This window comes from Artemia sp. Qi Xiang Cuo, chromosome 17 (genome assembly GCF_049724085.1).
Source record: "Artemia sp. Qi Xiang Cuo chromosome 17, ASM4972408v1, whole genome shotgun sequence".
NCBI lineage: Eukaryota > Metazoa > Arthropoda > Branchiopoda > Anostraca > Artemiidae > Artemia > Artemia sp. Qi Xiang Cuo.
In genome coordinates this window covers 50,509,095-50,529,850 of record NC_142810.1, presented here as the reverse complement: position 1 = coordinate 50,529,850, position 20,756 = coordinate 50,509,095, and the positions used below count along the sequence as shown (strand labels likewise).

The window sequence follows — 20,756 nt, the reverse complement described above, 5'->3', positions numbered from 1 at the left end:
TATATAATGTATAATAAACTTAGTCGTGTTTTAATGTGTGCGTCTTTATATTTTAACCTTGTTTTTATGTTGTTTTCTTGATGCCAATACAAAAAAAGAAAGAAATAGATTAGAAAAGGGATAGAAAGAAGATTCTAGAAGATAGAACCTTATATTGGTAATAGAAGGAGATTGGAAATAGAGATAAATTGATTGAAATTGAACGCATCGGTTAAAAGTTATGCTTTACGGATTTCAATCTCTTATTCAATCTTTCTATAATAAAAAAGCAATGAATATAAAACAAATTATGAACATGAAAACTAATCTATGAGTTTCCCTTTATGGGTACGTGTAGAAATCCATCCACTTCATCTCAAATAATTTAATAAAGTTTATTTCGGATTTTTTTTTTTTTTTTTTTTTTTTTTTTTTTTTTTTTTTGGTTAGATACGACAAAAGAAATCGTGTCTTTCATATAGCTTCGTACCCTCGAAATAAATGTCGAAATAAAGCTCGATTCTCACATCGCACAGTTTGTGCGTGATATTTTTTCAAAGGTATTGTTTTAGCTCAAATTAGGGAATTTGATTTCCCCCCCCCAAAAAAAAATCGTACAATCGAGTGAAACTAACAAATTTTTTGTACTCAATTTGGGTATCTTGATTTTTTCTTTAAAATTGTATAGGACAATGGGATATTCAACTAAGCTTTTTATAATAAATTAAATAAAAACAACAAGTTTTTTTAACTGAAAGTAAGGAACGACGTAAAAACTTAAAACGAACAGAAATTATTCCGTATATGAAGGGGGCTGTCCCCTCCTCAAGGCCTCGCTCTTTACGCTAAAGTTTTTTTATTGTTTAAAAAAATAGAGTTGTGAGAAAGTCAAACTTTAGCGTAAAGAGCGAGGCGTTGAGAACGGGACAGCCCCTTTCATATACCGAATAATTTCTATTCGTTTTAATTTTTAATATTGCTCCTTACTTTCAGTTAAAAAAAACTTGGCTTTTTTTATTTAATTTTTGAACGTTTTTGAATTAATGCAGGTTTTTATTTTGGTTCACCGTACAGGAATAATTAAAACAAAATTTGCATATTATATTTGGTTAAATGGCTTTCTCGAAACTTGTTTAATTTTATTTACGAACGTTTTTATTAGTAATAAATATACGTAACTTAGAATTAACTTACGTAACGAACTTCTATATTCATAAATTTTTAACACGTATATTAGGGGGTTCGCCCCCTAGTCAATACGAGTAGAGTAGGAAGTACTATTTTGCCAACGCCCCCGTACAAACAGGTTTTTCTGGAAAGTTTCACAGTTCACTGCCTTTTTGGTGATAAGCTCAAAAAAAAAACCAGCTCGTCTTGTTTTCAGAGCAGGAATGACGCAGTTTCAAAGTTCATTTTTGATCTGGTTAAGTGGGATATAATATGGTTTGGTTTGCTATTGCGAGAGGACTCAAGCGATTTCTTTCTTTGTCATGAGATTTACGTAATTAATTAAACCTGTATTATAAAACCCGCGTGTCTTGTTTCGTTGTAATGCAATTATTTTTTGTATATACAAAAATGGGTAATGAGATATGCGAGCATTTGCAAAAAAGGAGTAATTAATGTTGAAAAGGGTAATTACTTCTTTAGTTTACGAGATTTGCGAATTTTTTACGAAAAGATCTCAGTTACATACGGATTCAGTTACACGGGGATTAGTTAAATGAGGTCAAGTTGCATGGGGGGTTCAATTGCACGAGGGGTTGCTATTATTTTTTGTATATACAAAAAGGGGTAATGAGATATGCGAGCATTTGCAAAAAAGGGGTAATTAATGTTTAAAATGGTAATTACTTCTTTAGTTTACGAGATTTGCTAATTTTTTGCGAAAAGATCTCAGTTACATACGGAGTCGGTTACACGGGGATTAGTTAAATGGGGTCAAGGTGCATGGTAATTTCAATAGCACGAGGGGTTCAGTTGCATGGAGGAGTTCAGAAGCTTGGGATTCAATTACATGAGGTTGGTGGTCGTTATAATACACAAGTTCTATTTGAACAGTGTTGTGAGATCCCCTACCACACCCCCAAAGGACTCCGATCCCTCCCAACCCAACCCCGGGATTAGCGAAGTTACGCTGTGGTTGTTTCAACGTTGGTATTATTTGATTAATTGACTGTTTGATCAATGACAATAACGTTTGATAGATTTTTTTTACGTGAAATACTCTAGTTTCTTTTCTTAGTTTTGAAAACATTTTGGAAGAAACTAAATTTCAGGTGGAGTGGAGGGGGGGGAGGGGAGGAGGGGGCAAAATGAGGTCTGGGGTGAAAATTTGGTCTGAGAGAGGCAGTTGTCCCCTCTGTCCCATAGGAAATTACGCTCCTCAACCCAGTCCCTTGTCACTTACTGACAGGGGTGACTCCGGGGAGAGGGTTAAAAGTTCTAGTGCCCTGTTTAAGCGACCAAAAAACTGAAGGGGCAACTAAGCTCCATTCAATGCTCAATTTCCCCAAAGTTATAGGGGTCGTGTGTGTCTCTTTGGGCTATTTGTATCTCTTTGGGAGCGTTTGAATCTTTTTGTTAATAAAGTATTATATTTTTATAATGTTTTAGGATATTCGATTAGTATTAACTTAACTTCATTCCTTGAGTGTTGTCGGGAGTAACACGTAAGTACCAAATTTTGAGTTCACTGCAGGGGATTTTCCACAAGGAGAATTCCCTACCAAACCAAACCCGGTATTAGCGAAGTTAATCTGTGGTCGTTTCATCTTTGGTATTATTTTATTAATTGACTGTTTGATAAAAGACAATAACGTTTGATAGATTTTTTTTACGTGAAATACTCTAGTTTCTTTTCTTAGTTTTGAAAACATTTTGTAAGAAAATAAATTTCAGTTGGGGTGGGGGGTGGGGGGAGGGGGCAAAATGAGGTCGGGGGTGAAAATTTGGTCTGAGAGAGGCAGTGGCCCCCTCTGTCCCAGAGGAAATTACGCTCCTCAACCCAGCCCCGTGCCACTTACTGACAGGGGTGAATCCGGGGAGAGGGTTAAAAGTTCTAGTGCCCTGTTTAAGCGACCAAAAAACTGAAGGGGCAACTAAGCTCCATTCAATGCTCAATTTCCCCAAAGTTATAGGGGTCATGTGTGTCTCTTTGAGCTATTTGTATCTCTTTGGGAGCGTTTGAATCTTTTGGTTAATAAAGTATTATATTTTTATCAGATTTTAGGATATTCGATTAGGATTAACTTAACTTCATTCCTTGAGTGTTGTCGGGAGTAACACGTAAGTACCAAATTTTGAGTTCACTGCAGGTGATTTTCCACAAGGAGAATTTTCCATGGGGAGGGAATTTTCCATGAGGTGAATTGCTACAAGTTTCGTCCACTAGCCTGAACGGTGGAAATTCAATAGCTCAGAATTGAGGTCTTAGTCCACCAGCCTGAACGGTGGAAATTCACTAGCTCAGAATTGGGGGTCTTAGTCCACCAGCCTGAATGGTTGAAATTCACTAGCTCAGACTTGAGGTCTTAGTCAGTGTTCAGATTGGAGCATTGGGGTCCGACTATCAGGGCTTTTATTTGTCAAGACCTGAATGCTAAGCGATGGACATGAACTCGATTGGGAACCCATTGTGAAAATGGAAAAAAACAAAAATATATTGTTGGTATGTGTGTAGACCATGGCATGGTTACCGCTAGGGCAACAGTCTAACCGTTAACGGTTTTTAGATATCCGTGAATAAGTTCTAAAGCGAGAGTTGAGGTTGGGACAAAGTTCTAGGGCACTGTTTAAGCGACCAAACAACTGACGGGGCAACTAAGCTCCATTCAATGCTCAATTTTCCCAAAGTCAGAGTGGTCGTTTTTGTCTCTTTTGGCTATATTTATATCGGGGTGAACGTTTGAATATTTTGGTTACTCAAGTATTATATTTTTATCCTGTTTTAGGATATTCGATTATGATTAACTTAACTTCATTCATTGAGTGTTGTCGAGAGTAACACGTAAGTAACAAATTTTGAGTTCACTGCAGGGGATTTTCAACAATGAGACTTTTCCATAGGGAGGGACTTTTCCAGGAGGTGACTTGCTACAAGTTTCGTTCACTATCCTGAACGGTGGAAATTCACTAGCTCAGAATTGGGGATCTTAGTCCCCTAGCCTGAACGGTGGAAATTCAATAGCTCAGAATTGGGGTCTAAGCCCACCTACCTGACTGGATGAAATTCACTAGCTCCGGGAATGTTTTTGAATATTATGGGTACTACAGAATTATATTTGTATCAGGTTTTAGGATATCCAATTAGGAGTAACTTAAATTCATTCCTTGAGTGGTGCCGGGGGGTAACATGGAAGTACCAAATTTTGAGTTCAATTCAGGGGATTTTCCACAAGGGGACTTTTCAATGGGGAGGGACTTTTCAAGGAGCTGACTTGCTACAAGTTTCGTCCACTAGCCTGAACGGTGGAAATTCAATAGCTCAGAATTGGGGTCTTAGTCCACCAGCCTGAACGGTGGAAATTCATTTTCTTTCGTTAAAATGCAAGAGTTGGAATATTTCAGTAGTGTTTGATTGTTGTTTACCTTGTAAGAGTTAAATTTTAATGATATATAAATGTTCATTTTTAATTTCTTTAATTTAAATTATATAGTTTTAATTATTAATTTTAGTTTGTTCTTTTTTTAAAATTTAACTTTTATAGTTTATTTATTTTTAAAATTTCATTATTATTTTCTATAGTTTAAATGCAATAGTTTGAATATTTCAGTAGTGTTTGGTTGTGGTTTACCCTTTCACAGTTACATTTTCTTGATTTTTCACAGTTCATTTTGAATTTCTTTCGTTGAAATGCAAGAGTTGGAATATTTAAGTAGTGTTTGGTTGTGGTTTACCTTGTCACAGTTACATTTTCTTGATTTTTCAAAGTTCATTTTGAATTTCTTTATTTGAAATGAAATATTTGGAATATTTCATTATTGTTTGGTTTTGTATTAAATTGTCACAGTTACATTTTCTTGATTTTTAAATGTTCATTTGGAGTTTCTTTCGTTGAAATGCAAGAGTTGGAATATTTCAGTATTGTTTGGTTGTGGTTTACCTTGTCACAAATAAATTTACTCGATTTTTAAAAGTTAATTTTTAATTTTCTTTCGTTGAAATGCAAGAGTTGGAATATTTCAGTAGTGTTTGGTTGTGGTTTACCTTGTCACAGTTACATTTTATTGATTTTTAAAAGTTCATATTGTATTTATTTCGTTGAAATGGAAGAGTTGGTATATTTAAGTAGTGTTTGGTTGTTGTTTTCCTTGTCACATTTACCTTTTATTGATTTTTTAAAATTTCATTTTGAATTTATTTCTCTGAAATGAAAGAGTTGGAATAGTTCAGAAGTTTTTGTGTGGGGTTTTATATTAAAAAGTTGATTTGTAAGTTTATTTTAAATTTCTTATTGTAATTCTATAGTTTACAAGCAATTGCTTGAATATTTAAGAATGTTTTTTATGATGATTTAAAAGTATCAGTTTATTATTCATTTTAATACTTATTTAATTTTTGAATTTCTATAGCTGAAAATAACTAGATTGTAAAGTTATTTTGTTTGTTTTGGTGTGTTACACTGTCACAGTTACATTTTCTTGATTTTTCAAAGTTCTTTTTGAATTTATTTCTTGTTTGTTTTTGGTTTACAATGTCACAGAGACATTTTATTTATAGTTATAAGGTAATATTTTAATTATATCTAGTAAAATAAATTTTCTTAATAATTAATTATTTTTTTTTTTTGTTTGACATATTCAAAGATACAATTTCTAGATTTTTAAAATTTCATTTTGAATTTCTTTCGATGAAATTCAAGAGTTGGAATATTTCAGTAGTGTTTTGTTGTGGTTTACATTGTAACAGTTACATATACATGATTTTGAAAAGTTCATTTTGAATTTCTTTCGCTGAAATGCAAGACTTGGAATATTTCAGTAGCGTTTGGTTGTGGTTTACCTTGTCACAGTTACATTTTCTTGATTTTTCAAAGTTCATTTTGAATTTCTTTTTATGAAATTAATGATTTTGAATACTTCATTGTCAAATTTCAATGTTCATGATTTTTACAAGTAAATCTTTATCTTGTTTCTTTGAAATGCAAGAGTTGGAAACTTTCGGTGGTGTTTGGTTATGGTTCACGGTATCAGGCTTACACTCTCATGATTTTTCAAAGTTCGATTCTAACTACACTCGCTTTTATTTCATATTTGAACTCTTTCTGTTGTGTTTTGGTTGTGGTTTACCACGTCACAGTTACATTTTCATGATTTTTCAATGATGATTTTGAATTGTTTTCGTTGAAAAGCAAGAGTTGGAATATTTCAGCAGTGTTTGGTTATGGTTTTTCTTGTCAAAGTTACATTTTCCTGATTGTTCAAATTTCATTTCGAATTTATTTACTTGTAATGGTTTAGTTGGACTATTTCAGTTTTGTGTGTTGGTGGTTTAACTTGTCACAGTTACATTTTCTTGATTTTTCAAAGTTCACTGTTAATTTCTTTCATTGAAATGCAAGAGATGGAATATTTCAGTAGTGTTTGTTTGTGGTTTACCTTGTCACAGTTACATTTTCTTTATTTTTCAAAGTTCATTTTGAATTTCTTTCGTTGAAATGCAAGAGATTGAATATTTCAGTATTGTTTGGTTGTGGTTTACCTTGTCACAGTTAAATTTTTTTGATATTTCAAAGTTAATTTTGAATTTATTTAGTTGAAATTCAAGAGTTGGAATATTTAAGTGGTGTTTTTTTTTTTCTTTCCTTGTCACATTTACAATTGCCTTATTTTTCAAATTTCATTTTGTATATCATTAGCTTAAATTCATGTTCTGGACAGTATCAGATTCGTTTGGTTGTGGTTTACATTGTCAAAGCTACATTTTCATGATTTTTCAGTTCATTTTTATTTTCTTTCGTTTTAATGCAAGAGTTAGAATATTTCAGTAATGTTTGGTTGTGGATTACCTTGTCACGGTTACATTTTCTTGATTTTTAAAAGTTCATTTTGAATTTATTTATTTTAAATGAAAGAGTTGGAATATTTCAGTAGTGTTTTTGTTTGTTTTACCTTGTCACAGTTACATTTTCTTGATTTTTCAAAGTTCATTTTGAATTTATTTCGTTGAAATGAAAGAGTTGGAATATTTCAGTAGTGTTTGGTTGTGGTTTACCTTGTCACAGTTATATTTTCTAGATTTTTCAAAGTTCATTTTGAATTTCTTTCCTTGAAATGGAAAAGTCGGAATATTTCAGTAGTTTCTGCTTGTAGTTTACCCTGTCACAGTTACATTTTCTTGATTTTTGAAAATTAATTTTGAATCATTCAAGAAACGTGATTAATCAACATATGAATCCACATTCTATTCGCATGCCCTTCCGTGACACCTTTCCAAACAGGTGGGATTCCCTGCTGGTTCCTACACAATGCAAAAAAAGTGAGCAGTACGAAAACTCCACATTTTCAACCAGACTGGTTTTTTAGACAACACACCCACCGAGATGACACACACACACATAGACCCGAGACCCGCACAGACACGACACACAACCAGAGTCATAGTGAGAGAGAGATATCCAAAAAGTTGGGTTGACCTAGGTTCACTTAGAGTGGCGCGCCACTCTAAGTGAACCTAGGTCAACCCAACTTTTTGGATATCTCTCTCACTATGACTCTGTTTGTGTTTCGTGTCTGTGCGTGTCTCGTTTCTATGTCTGTGTGTCATCTCTGTGGGTGTGTTGTCTAAAAAAACAGTCTGGTTGAAAATGTTGAGTTTTCGTGCTGCTCACTTTTTTTTGCAATGTGTATGACGCAGCGGCGACTCCCCACTCGATTGAACATTTGTATAGCACAGGCAAGCAAATAGCATGTAGTTTAAAAACGTGTTTAATCAATTTTCTTTATTGATTCAAAATGAATTTTGAAAAATCAAGAAAATGTAACTGTGACAGGGTAAACCACAAGCAAACACTACTGAAATATTCCAACTCTTGCATTTCAACGAAAGAAATTCAAAATGAATTTTGAAAAATCAAGAAAATATAACTGTGACAAGGTAAACAACAACGAAAAACTCCTGAAATATTCCAACTCTTGCATTTCAACGAAAGAAATGAACAATGAACTATGAAAAATCAAGAAAAATGTAACTGTGACAAGGAAAACCACAACCAAACACTACTAAATATTTCAACTCTTGCATTTCAACGAAAAAAATTCAAAATGAACTTTGAAAAATCAAGAAAATGTAACTGTGACACGTTAACACACGAAAACCCACTAGACACAAAGACAAACTCTTGCATTTATAAGATATACAAACCTATGCACTTTGAAAACTCAAGAAAAAGTAACTGTGACCATTTAAACCACAACCATAAACTACTGTCATAGTAACACTATTGCTCTTAAACGACTGCAAACCGAAATGGACATGGATCAATCAAGAGAATGTAACTGTGACAATGTAAACCATAAGCAGGCACTGATAAAATATTCCATATATTGCTCTTCAACGAAAGAAATTCAAAATTAAATTTTAAAAATCAATTAATTTTATCTGTTACAAGGTAAACCACAACCAAACACTACTGAAATATTCCAACTCTTTCATTTAAACTATATCAATTCAAAATGAACTTTGAAAAATCAAGAGAATATAAGTGTGACAAGGTAAACCACAACCAAAGGCTACTGAAAAAGTCCATATCTTGCTTTTCAATGTAAGACATTCAAAGTGAACTTTGAAAAATCATGAGAATTTAAATGTTACACTTTAAAACATAACCAAACAAGGCTTATTTAGTCCAATACGTGCTTTAAAACAATACAACATCGAAATTAACTAGGAACAAAAAAGAAAAAGTATATTTGGCATTTAATACAATAAGAAAGAAGTGCTGACAGTGTACATCTAGTTCTTATAAATAATAGCAATTCATAATGGACCATGAATAGACATTAATATGTAACATTGAGAAGGTAAACCACAACCAAACACTTATGAACAAGACCAACTCTTGTATTTCAATGATTGAACTACAAATGAACCCTGTAGTATAAAGATAAAGTAAGTGTGACATTGGAAAACATAACAGGACGCTACTGAAATATTCCAACTCTTGCATTTCAACGAAAGAAGTTCAAAATGAAAATTGAAAAATCAAGAACATGTAAATGTTACACTGAATTATTCCAACTCTTTCATTTCAGCAAAAGAAATTCAAAATGAACTTTGAAAAATCAAGAAAATGTAACTGTGACAATGTAAACCACAACCAAAAAATACTGAAATATTCCAACTCTTGCATTTCAACTAAATAAATTCAAAATGAGCTTTGCAAAATCATGAAAAATGTAACTGTGACAAGGAATAACCCACTACTGAAATATTACAACTCTAGCATTTCAGCGAAAGAACTTCAAAATGAACTTTGAAAAATCAAGAAAATGTAACTGTGACAAGGTAAACCACAACCAAACACTACTGAAATATTCCAACTCTTGCATTTCAGCGAAAGAAATTCAAAATGAACTTTGAAAAATCAAGAAAATGTAACTTTGACAAGTTAAAACACACCCAAACACTACATAAAATCATAATGAACATTGAAAAATCAAGAAAATGTAACTGTGACAAGGTAAACCACAAGCAAACACTAATGAATTATTACAACTATTTCAATGAAAATAAAGACATACAAAAATGTAATGATAAGTAAAAATTTTTTGATAAGTTAATAGGTAATAAACTCCCCAACACTGGTGGTATAGAACAAATCATGAATATAAACGAATAAAATTCGAAATGAAGTTTGAAAAAACAAGAAAATTTAACTTAATCAAGATAAAACACTGCCAAACACTACTGAACTATTCCAACTCTAGCATTTCATCGAAAGAAATTCAAAAAGAACTTTTGAAAAAATAAATAAAATGTAACTGTGAAAAGTTAAACCAAAACAAAAAAATTATTAAATATTACAACTATTCCATTTAAACTAAAGAAATTAAAAATGAACTTTGAAAAATCGAGAAAATGTAACTGTGACAAGGTAAACCACAACCAAACACTACTGAAATATTCCAACTCTTGCATTTCAACAAAAGAAAATAAAAATGAAATATGAAAAATAAAGTAAATGTAATTGTGACAAGTAAAACCACAACCAAACATTACTGAAATATTCCAACTCTTGCATTTCAACGAAAGAAACTCCAAATGAACATTGAAAAATCAATAAAATTTAACTGTGACAATGTAAAACACAAACACACACTACTGAAATAGTCCAACTCGACCATTTCAGCGAAGTCAAATCAAAAATGAACTATGAAAAAACTATCAACTGCAACACTGACAAGGTAAACTACAACCAAACACTAGTGAAAAATTCCAACTCTTACTTTTCAAGGAAAGAAATTCAAAATGAGCTTTGAAAAATCAAGAAAATGTAACTGTGAAAGGGTAAACCACAACCAACCACTACTTAAATATTAAAACTCGTGCATTTCAACGAAATAAAATCAAAATTAAAATATAAAAAAAATTAAATATTAACAGTGAAGTTTTAAACCAAAACCAAACACAAATGAAAGCATAAAAATATATCATTAAAAAGAAATAAAATAACAAATGAACTTTGAAAAATCAAGAAAATGTAACTGTGACAGGGTAAACCACAACCAAACACTACTGAAATATTCCAACTCTTGCATTTCAACGAAAGAAAATGAATTTCCACCGTTCAGGCTGGTGGACTAAGACCCCAATTCTGAGCTATTGAATTTCCACTGTTCAGGCTAGTGGATTAAACTAGTAGCAATTCACCTCCTGGAAAATTCCCTCCCCCTGGAAAAGTCTCCTTGTGGACAATCCCCTGCAGTGAACTCAAAATTTGGTACTTACGTGTTACCCCCCCGACAATACTCAAGGAATGAAGTTAAGTTAAACCTAATCGAATATCCTAAAACATGATAAAAATATAATACTTTAGTAACCAAAAGATTCAAACGCTCCCTGAGCTAGTGAATTTCCACCGTTCAGGCTGGTGGACTAAGACCCCAATTCTGAGCTAGTGAATTTCCACCGTTCAGGCTGGGGGACTAAGATCCCCAATTCTGAGCTATTGAATTTCCACCGTTCAGGCTAGTGGACGAAACTTGTAGCAATTCACCTCCTGGAAAAGTCCCTCCCCCTGGAAAATTCTCCTTGTGGAAAATCCCCTGCAGTGAACTCAAAATTTGGTACTTACGTGTTACCCTCTACAACACTCAAGGAATGAAGTTAAGTTAATCCTAATCTAATATCCTAAAACATTATAAAAATATAATACTTTAGTAACCAAAAGATTCAAACGCTCCCAAAGAGATACACATAGCCCAAAGAGACACACACGACCCCTATAACTTCGGGGAAATTGAGCATTGAATGGAGCTTAGTTGCCCCTTCAGTTTTTTGGTCGCTTAAACAGGGCACTAGAACTTTGTCCCAACTTCCACTCTCGCTTTAGAACTTATTCACGGATATCTAAAAACCGTTAACGGTTAGACTGTTGCCCTAGCGGTAACCATGCCATGCTCTACACACATACCAACAATATATTTTTGTTTTTTCCATTTTCACAATGGGTTCCCAATCAAGTTCATGTCCATCGCTTAGCATTCAGGTCTTGACAAATAAAAGCCCTGATAGTCGGACCCCAACGCTCCAATCTGAACACTGACTAAGACCTCAATTCTGAGCTAGTGAATTTCAACCATTCAGGCTGGTGGACTAAGACTCCCAATTCTGAGCTAGTGAATTTCCACCGTTCAGGCTGGTGGACTAAGACCCCAATTCTGAGCTATTGAATTTCCACCGTTCAGGCTAGTGGACGAAACTTGTAGCAATTCACCTCCTGGAAAATTCCCTCCCCATGGAAAATTCTCCTTGTGGAAAATCCTCTGCAGTGAACTCAAAATTTGGTACTTACGTGTTACTCCCGACAACACTCAAGGAATGAAGTTAAGTTAATCCTAATCGAATATCCTAAAACATGATAAAAATATAATACTTTAGTAACCAAAAGATTCAAACGCTCCCAAAGAGATACACATAGCCCAAAGAGACACACACGACCCCTATAACTTTGGGGAAATTGAGCATTGAATGGAGCTTAGTTGCCCCTTCAGTTTTTTGGTCGCTTAAACAGGGCACTTGAACTTTTAACCCTCTCCCCGGATTCACCCCTGTCAGTAAGTGGCAAGGGGCTGGGTTGAGGAGCGTAATTTCCTATGGGACAGAGGGGACAACTGCCTCTCTCAGACCAAATTTTCACCCCAGACCTCATTTTGCCCCCTCCACCCCCCCCCCACCCCAACTGAAATTTAGTTTCTTCCAAAATGTTTTCAAAACTAAGAAAAGAAACTAGAGTATTTCACGTAAAAAAAATCTATCAAACGTTATTGTCATTGATCAAACAGTCAATTAATCAAATAATACCAAAGATGAAACGATCACAGAGTAACTTCGCTAATACACGGTTTAGGTTGGGTGGGAATTCTCCTTGTGGAAAATCCCTTGCAGTGAACTCAAAATTTGGTACTTACGTGTTACTCCCGACAACACTCAAGGAATGAAGTTAAGTTAATCCTAATCTAATATCCTAAAACATGATAAAAATATAATACTTTAGTAACCAAAAGATTCAAACGCTCCCAAAGAGATACACATAGCCCAAAGAGACACACACGACCCCTATAACTTTGGGGAAATTGAGCATTGAATGGAGCTTAGTTGCCCCTTCAGTTTTTTGGTCGCTTAAACAGGGCACTTGAACTTTTAACCCTCTCCCCGGATTCACCCCTGTCAGTAAGTGGCAAGGGGCTGGGTTGAGGAGCGTAATTTCCTATGGGACAGAGGGGACAACTGCCTCTCTCAGACCAAATTTTCACCCCAGACCTCATTTTGCCCCCTCCTCCCCTCCCCCCCCTCCACCCCAACTGAAATTTAGTTTCTTCCAAAATGTTTTCAAAACTAAGAAAAGAAACTAGAGTATTTCACGTAAAAAAAATCTATCAAACGTTATTGTCATTGATCAAACAGTCAATTAATAAAATAATACAAAAGATTAAACGACCACAGAGTAACTTCGCTAATACCCGGGTTGGGTTGGGTGGGATCGGAGTCCTTTGGGGGTGTGGTAGGAGATCTCACAACACTGTTCAAATAGAACTTGTGTATTATAACGACCATCGACCCCATGTAACTGAATCCCAAGCTTCTGAACTCCTCCATGCAACTGAACCCCTCGTGCTATTGAACCCCCCATGCAACTTGACCTCATTTAACTAATCCCCGTGTAACTGAATCCGTATGTAACTGAGATCTTTTCGCAAAAAATTCGCAAATCTCGTAAACTAAAGAAATAATTACCCTTTTCAACATTAATTACCCCTTTTTTGCAAATTCTCGCATATCTCATTACCCATTTTTGTTTATACAAAAAATAATTGCAACCCCTCTTGCTATTGAACCCCCCATGCAACTTGACCTCATTTAACTAATCCCCGTGTAACTGAATCCGTATGTAACTGAGATCTTTTCGTAAAAAATTCGCAAATCTCGTAAACTAAAGAAGTAATTACCCTGTTCAACATTAATTACCCCTTTTTGGCAAATGCTCGCATATCTCATTACCCCTTTTTGTATATACAAAAAATAATTGCATTACAACGAAACAAGACACGCTGGTTTTATAATACGGGTTTAATTAATTACGTAAATCTCATGACAAAGAAAGAAATCGCTTGAGTCCTCTCGCAATAGCAAACCAAACCAGATTATATCCCACTTAACCAGATCAAAAATGAACTTTGAAACTGCGTCATTCCTGCTCTGAAAACAAGACGTGCTGGTTTTTTTTTTTGAGCTTATCACCAAAAAGGCAGTGAACTTTGAAACTTTCCAGAAAAACCTGTTTGGTACGGGGGCCTTGGCAAAATAGTACTTCCTACTCTACTAATACCCTGCTCTTTAAACTGTAGTTCGAATTTTTTTTTCCAGTTCTTTAAAAATGACCTCTTAATCACAATCAGTTGATCAGTTGAAAAACTTGTTTTTTTTTTATTTAATTCCTGATCTTTTTCTTTAATAATGCTGGAAAATCCGGCGCCCCCTTCATTGCACTGTCCCTTCCCCCATTAAAACTTCCTTCAGTGAAAGATCCTTCCCTATAGCCCCCGACCCTCTCCTTCCCCCACCTACCAGAACAAATCTCCTCTGAAAAAGTCTGTATACTTCCCAATAACCAATACTAGGCTATATGGTCACTTAAAAAGGGCACTAGAACTTTTAATTTCCGTTCAAAGTCGCCCGCCCACTATTTTATCGGACACAGGGGTCTAAACGATCACCCCTGAAAAAAAAAAAAAAAAAAAAAAAAAAACAAACAAACAAACAAAAAAACACTCATCCGTGATCTTTATTCTGGCAAAAAATGGAAAATTACACATTTTTGTAGATAGGAGCTTGAAACCTCTACAGTAGGGTTCTCTGATACGCTGAATATGATGGTGTGATTTTCATTAAGGTTCTATAACTTTTAGGGGTCTTTCCCCCTTTTTTCGAAAATCAGCCAAATTTTCTCAGGCACGTAACTTTTGATGGGTAAGATTAAACTTAATGAAACTTATATATTTGAAATCAGAATTAAAATCTGATTCTTTTGATGTATCTATTGGTATCAAAATCCCGTTTTTTAGAGTTTCGGTTACCATTGAGCCGGGTCGCTCCTTACTTACAGTTCGTTACCACGAACTGTTTGATTAAAAACAATTATTCGAAAGCTTTCTTAAGCAAGCAATTAACAGTAATCCATTTTATTCCGTCATGTCGATCAATTCCTAAAAGTGTCACTTCTCCTCACCAAACTCCTACTAAACCTCACTAAACCTCATCATCCTAAACTGACTCTACAGCTGTCATGACCAATGTTGAAGATATGCAATTGTATGTACAGAACAACAGGTAAAATCTAGCCGAGGGCCTTTCCTACTTTAGAAATTAGTTGAGTTGAGAAAATGAAATTGTCGGGACTGAATATAGAACCTGAATCATGACCCAGAAGTTATTTTCAAGCTCTATTCCCTATTGCTTCTTTACTTCTAAAGCTTAGGAAATTGTATAGAAGACAGGGTTTAACTCCGGGAAGTGTGTTTTCCATTGATTTTGGTATAACCTACCTAAGCCTACCGAAGTATATCCTACTAAATAATAACCTACCCATATTTCTTTGGGGGAAAAGGGGCATGGAAGGGGGTATAGTTACCCTCGAATCCTTTTAGTCACAAAAAATGCAAACATTGAAACACGTATCTGTTACCTTTCTTCTGGCCAAAAAAAAGCAAAAGTCCACATTTGTGTATATAGGAGCTTGAAACCCTTACAACTGAGTTCTTTGATATGCTGAATCTGATGGTGTGATTTTCATTGAAATCACTTCACTTTTTTGGGGTGTTTCCTCCCTTTTTCGAAAATCAGCAGGTTTTTTTTCAGCCTTGTAGCTTTTGGCGGGAGACATTAAACTTATGGAACTTTATATACTTGGGATCAGCATAAAGAGCCAATTGTTTTGCTGTATCTGTTGTTATCAAAATTCTCCTTTTCAAGTTTTGGTGACTATTGAGCCGAGTCATTCGTTACCCCTATTACTACTAACAACTCACCGCAGCACCAAGCCACCTGAGGCCAACAAAGCTACGCACACTCCTCCATTCCAATTTATTTGAAGCTTCCCTCTTTAAACCCTCCCAGGAAGTTCCCATTTCCTTTAAATCCTTCTTTATAACATCCTCCCACCCCAACCGCGGACGATCTGCTTTCCGTTTAGCCCTAGACGGTTGGTCAAAAAGGACAATCTTTGGTCATCCGCAAAACGTGCCCTAGCCATCCTTCATCCGCAAAACGTGCCTTAGCCATCACAACCTCCAATTGGAACATATAGTGGCATACTGTCTGTTTTTAATGTATCTTGAAGTGTGAACAAGCTTATGAAAATAAACTTACCACGGTTGTGCCACCAGGGTTGTATTGGTATTGGTTATAGTAGTCGTCAACTGTGTAAGAGCTGCTTTGATATGGTTCTGTTGGCGCATAGGCTTGATCTCTTGTGTAGGGTGGATGGTAAACTGGTTTCTTAGTTGAGTATGCCAGGTTATCGTTGCCATAATTCTGATATTGTTGTTTATCGTATTGTTGTGAATACACCAGCGTAAATAGCGACAGGAGGATGACAACCTAAAATAGAGATTGAAATGAAATGAGTCTTTGATTTTTACATAAACGAATCTGATATAACCCATTTATAGTTTCTGTTATATCTTGTTATTATAGTGTGTAAATGGATCTTACTTTATATGTTCACCTGGGACATTTCATAAAAGATAAGGATAAAACGCAAAAAACTATCTTATCATCAAACACCAGTTTATTTTTTAGAAGTCAAATTACAATGTCTATAATATATTTTTTTGTTTTGTTTCGTAAATATAAATAATTTTCTTCTTTTAGGGTTTGGAATTTAGGTATTGAATTAGTGTTTTTCGATATTAAACGTTAAGGGTGTACATGACATTCTTTATGCTCAACAACATTAAAGTGGACATTACATACATATGGTGATAATTGCATTTAATTCTAACCTGGTTATTAAGCTAATTCTTGTTTATCGGTCTGCTTTGGCCTCACTTGGTTGAATTTGCGCTGCGTAAATAACTTGAGGTGATTTGACAAGGTTCATTATGCCAGTTCCATTTATCTGCATTTCACACAGAAGGTCGAGTAGTTTTGTCGAGTTTAAAATCGATCAAAGTAGAGGCTAGATCCGGGTGGGAGAGTTATTATTTATTTTACTATTATATTATGTTTTTTTCTCTTGGTTTACACATATTTTATAATCTAGAAATTTATTGATGTCTAGAATTTGCTGTGAAAATTTCGCTTTTGAAGGACCTTGAAAACAGGATTACAATATGTATTGTAATAAATACTTTATTGTATATCAATATTTTTTTATTTGAAAAGCTGATGAAACTGAAGAGATTTCAATCCCGTTTTTTTTTCTCTGGAGCCTTTTCGTACGTGTCTCTTAAGCAATTGAGATAATTTGAGAAAAATTGGAATGGTCGCACTCAAGGCCGTATCGAGGAGGGGGCTTTAGGGGGGTTTGAACCCCTCCCCCCCGGAAATATATGTCCGACTCATAAAAACGTAACAAAAATGGATATAAACAAATTTTTATGCGTTTTTTTAGTTTTTTTTCTATGTAACCCCCACCCCCCAAAAAATCCTTCCTTAAAACACCCCCCGAAAAAAAATCCTGGATACGGTCCTGGCCACACTAATCATTCCACTATGAATGCAATGCATAAACGTACCCCTTCCCTCACACTAACCCATTTTACTGCTATATACCCAAAACGCCCGTCCAATGAAAGACCCCTTACCAAATTACCCCCCCCCCCCCCGCCCTAAAAAAAAAATGAAAGTTTCACCTCAGCATTCCAGCCGCGAGACAGAACAGGCTATGTTAACCAAATTATAAAAAAATTCAGTTGTTAACGAAAATACCTGACTGTGGGTACATTCTTCATAATGAGGAAGACTCGCCTACCTTGAGGTTTCAGGTAGTCGTTAAGACCTCGTTATTATTTTCAGAGCCTAGGATTAGTAATTGGCTAACACGATAATATTTCCTAACACGATTAAAAAAAATATATATATAGCCTAGGGCAAAGACTGCCCAAATGACCTATGTTTAGTTAGGATGTATTTTTCTGTGAAAGGGCATAGGCCCATAAGCTATTATAAATACTATTGCTAATTTGGGCCAAACAGAATCTTTCACAGAGCCAATCAGAAAATCGAATGAAAAATCTGATCTGGCTCAGATTAGCGCTAGTTAAATCTTAGTGTTAGTAACTTCAAAGAGGGCTCATTTGATTGGAAAATGAAAGTTCTAGTTCGCTTTTTAAAAGTCGAAAGTGATCAAAGGGCAGCTAGAAAATCCTGTTCAAATATGTGGTATTTAGGTTTTCAAAACAGGAAGTCCTTGATCAGCAGAGTCAAAAGAATATTCAGCTCTGGATTTTTTGCTCCCTAAGTCAAAGAGCATGGGTAACTTATGACAGTGGGAATACTGGTGCTTCTGTCAAAAACAAAAAAAAACTGTCAGCGCCATGTAGCGTTTGGCAACTGGATTAGTAATTGGCTGGGATTTGCGGACTTACTAATTGTATAAAGATATTTTCTGAAACGTTCGGATATAAACCGAATTGAACAATATCAACCGAATAGAACCAACAAAATTGAAGTATTTTGAGTATTGATGATTGACGGAGAATGGATTTTTTATTATTTTGTTGTAGTGTAGACACCGCTCAAAACTATTAATGTTTTTGTATATTTATCATAGACTGGGCAGGGGTATCCTTTTAGAGTTTATTGTCAAATCCAAGACCCTATCCTAGTTCCCGAAGTATTGCAGTGTTGTCTTGGAACAGAGTTGTCCGTTAAAAAAGGTCCATGTTTCATTGTTCTTTAAATAGGAATTCACTGTCTCAACTTGATGAAATTTAGCTTTGCCTGAGAAAATTACAAGGGCATCTGGATAAAATATTATTTGATATAATTTAAAAAAGTTAATGACAATGGAAGAAAAAATGATATACTGATTAATAGAAACATTCTGCATATTATAAAGTGAGAATTTTGCTAATTAGTTTTTCCTTTAAGTTTTTTTTTGTATATTTGTTTTGGTATATCTGGGACCATAAGGGGGGGGGGGGTGTATTGTCAGAAAAACAACAAGTATGAAATTTGGAAATACAATAAAATAAGGATTTTAATGGACTCTCTTAAGATTTATAAAATTCCCGGTCCCACGCGATGAAGAAAATTGAGTTTACATGTCTGCTTCGGTCCATAGCATGCGTCTTGGATCTCTTAATGGCAATTATTTTCAAATTGGATTTATCCCTTTTACTGAAATGAAGAGGTCAATGTTGTACTATACAAATACAAAGACGCAATATTTTAGAAAAAATTAGACACATGTTCGAGGGGGTGCCCAATTTCAAACCTTATCTACCCGGTGGCACTTGTGGAGCTGATGGCATGAAGTGTGCCGAGCGTGGTGGAACTGTCGGGTTGAGATGTATACCAGACAGAGGAGAATGGGCAACTCCTCGCTAAAGACCCTGTTGTACGTTATTATTATAACGTTAATTATTATTACATGTTGTACGTTATTATTATTATTATAATAATAGTCTTGCTTTGAATGTCGCTATAGAAAAATAAACCAGCCTGAAGTCTGCCTGAAGGACCTACAAAAGTCTAGCGTGAATCCGAAAAAAACAAAATTAAGTCAATAGTTTCTGCATGTGGGGATCGTGAGAGCCCCCGAAAATAAAACCTGTACGGAAATTATGGGGAAAATCGAAAAAATCTGAAGTGATGGTAACTGGCTTGGATCAAAGAACCTTTCTATGAACGAGGTGAAAGTACATTGAATTAATTAGAACAGTGATAAACAGCTTGAGGATTGTGGTTGCCCAAAAGTATTTTTTACTGTTTGAATAGTAAGGTAGACCACCTACGGGTCAGAAGAATCACCACTTACTTGAGTGACTAACCTCTTACCCTTGGAAGTACGAGCAAAGGGACAGCTCTGGTCGCCCCTTCGAAATCCTGATTTTTCCAGATCAGCACTTCTTATTCAAATTACCCCACTCCCTCTGAAGATGTTTTTTACTATCCCCCCCCCAAAATAAAATCCTGAGTAAATATCTGCTTGTATTTTTTTTTTAAATATACAAAATAAACGGAAACCTTTTTTGGGGGGGGGGGCTAAGTTTTTTATAATCTACAAAAATACTATTTATAGCTATTTAATGTTTAATTAAGATATAGAAAATGACTGTTTTGTTGTTGAAACACTTCTTAAAATTGAATTCTCCGGTATGGCCCTGATTGAAATGCCCTTGATGTCAAACAGGTCAAAATGAAAATTTTTATAACTAAAACAAAATTCCAAGTAATTTATTTTATTTTATTCTTTCATTTTTCCAAGTTAAAAATTCCAAGCTAACTAGTGGTAATTTTACACAAAGGTATTGTCAAAAATAAACGAGATGTTCTTTGGAAAAATCTACATTGAGCTGAAAATATTTTTTTTTTATGATATAGGCACCTGTTTTTTGTATATTTTGACCTATCTCCACAAATATAAATCTTGAGTATGGCCCTGGTTGAAATGTCCTCGAGGCCAGTAAGTCAAAATGAAAACTTTAACAAAAAATTCAAAGTAAAGTTATTTTCAATAAGAAATACAAATATTACCGAAAGAATTGTTTGGATTTTTAAGAGGGTAGTAATGTTCAAAAAATAAGCCAACTACTGTTTTAATGATCTGGCAAAGAAAAAATCTAAATAATAATTAATAAAAATAATGCCAAATTACCTTGAATTTCATTTTTAACACTTCGTTCACTCTCATGGTTAGACCAGTGTGAACTGACAAGTTCTAAACTGGTATAGCTTTATATACTGATGCACCCGATTGGAAAGTTGACAGCTTGGCCTGTTTAGGACAGTTTCACCTGATTTAATCACAGTCATTTGAATAAAATCTGGGTTTTTCTTGCTAAGCTTATGCAAAATACGTTTTTTATCCTTTAGTGGTTGAAAGGGA

At 34.7% G+C, this 20,756-nt stretch overlaps 2 protein-coding genes across 2 annotated transcripts in view; one reads left to right on the top strand and one right to left on the bottom strand.

Moving 5' to 3' along the window:
- The window catches only part of LOC148942306 (uncharacterized), a 28,197-nt gene extending 7,636 nt beyond the window's left edge, over positions 1 to 20,561 (bottom strand). Inside the window, exons 1-2 of the mRNA XM_089102898.1 lie at positions 20,526 to 20,561; positions 16,070 to 16,300 (exon numbers count right to left, since the gene is read on the bottom strand). Of these exons, the coding sequence (XP_088959024.1) occupies positions 16,070 to 16,300; positions 20,526 to 20,561 (267 nt within the window). The remainder of the gene's footprint in view (positions 1 to 16,069; positions 16,301 to 20,525) is intronic.
- Positions 1 to 20,756, top strand: part of LOC148942305 (serine hydroxymethyltransferase-like) — a 139,699-nt gene that overhangs the window by 86,409 nt on the left and 32,534 nt on the right. The window lies entirely within an intron of this gene.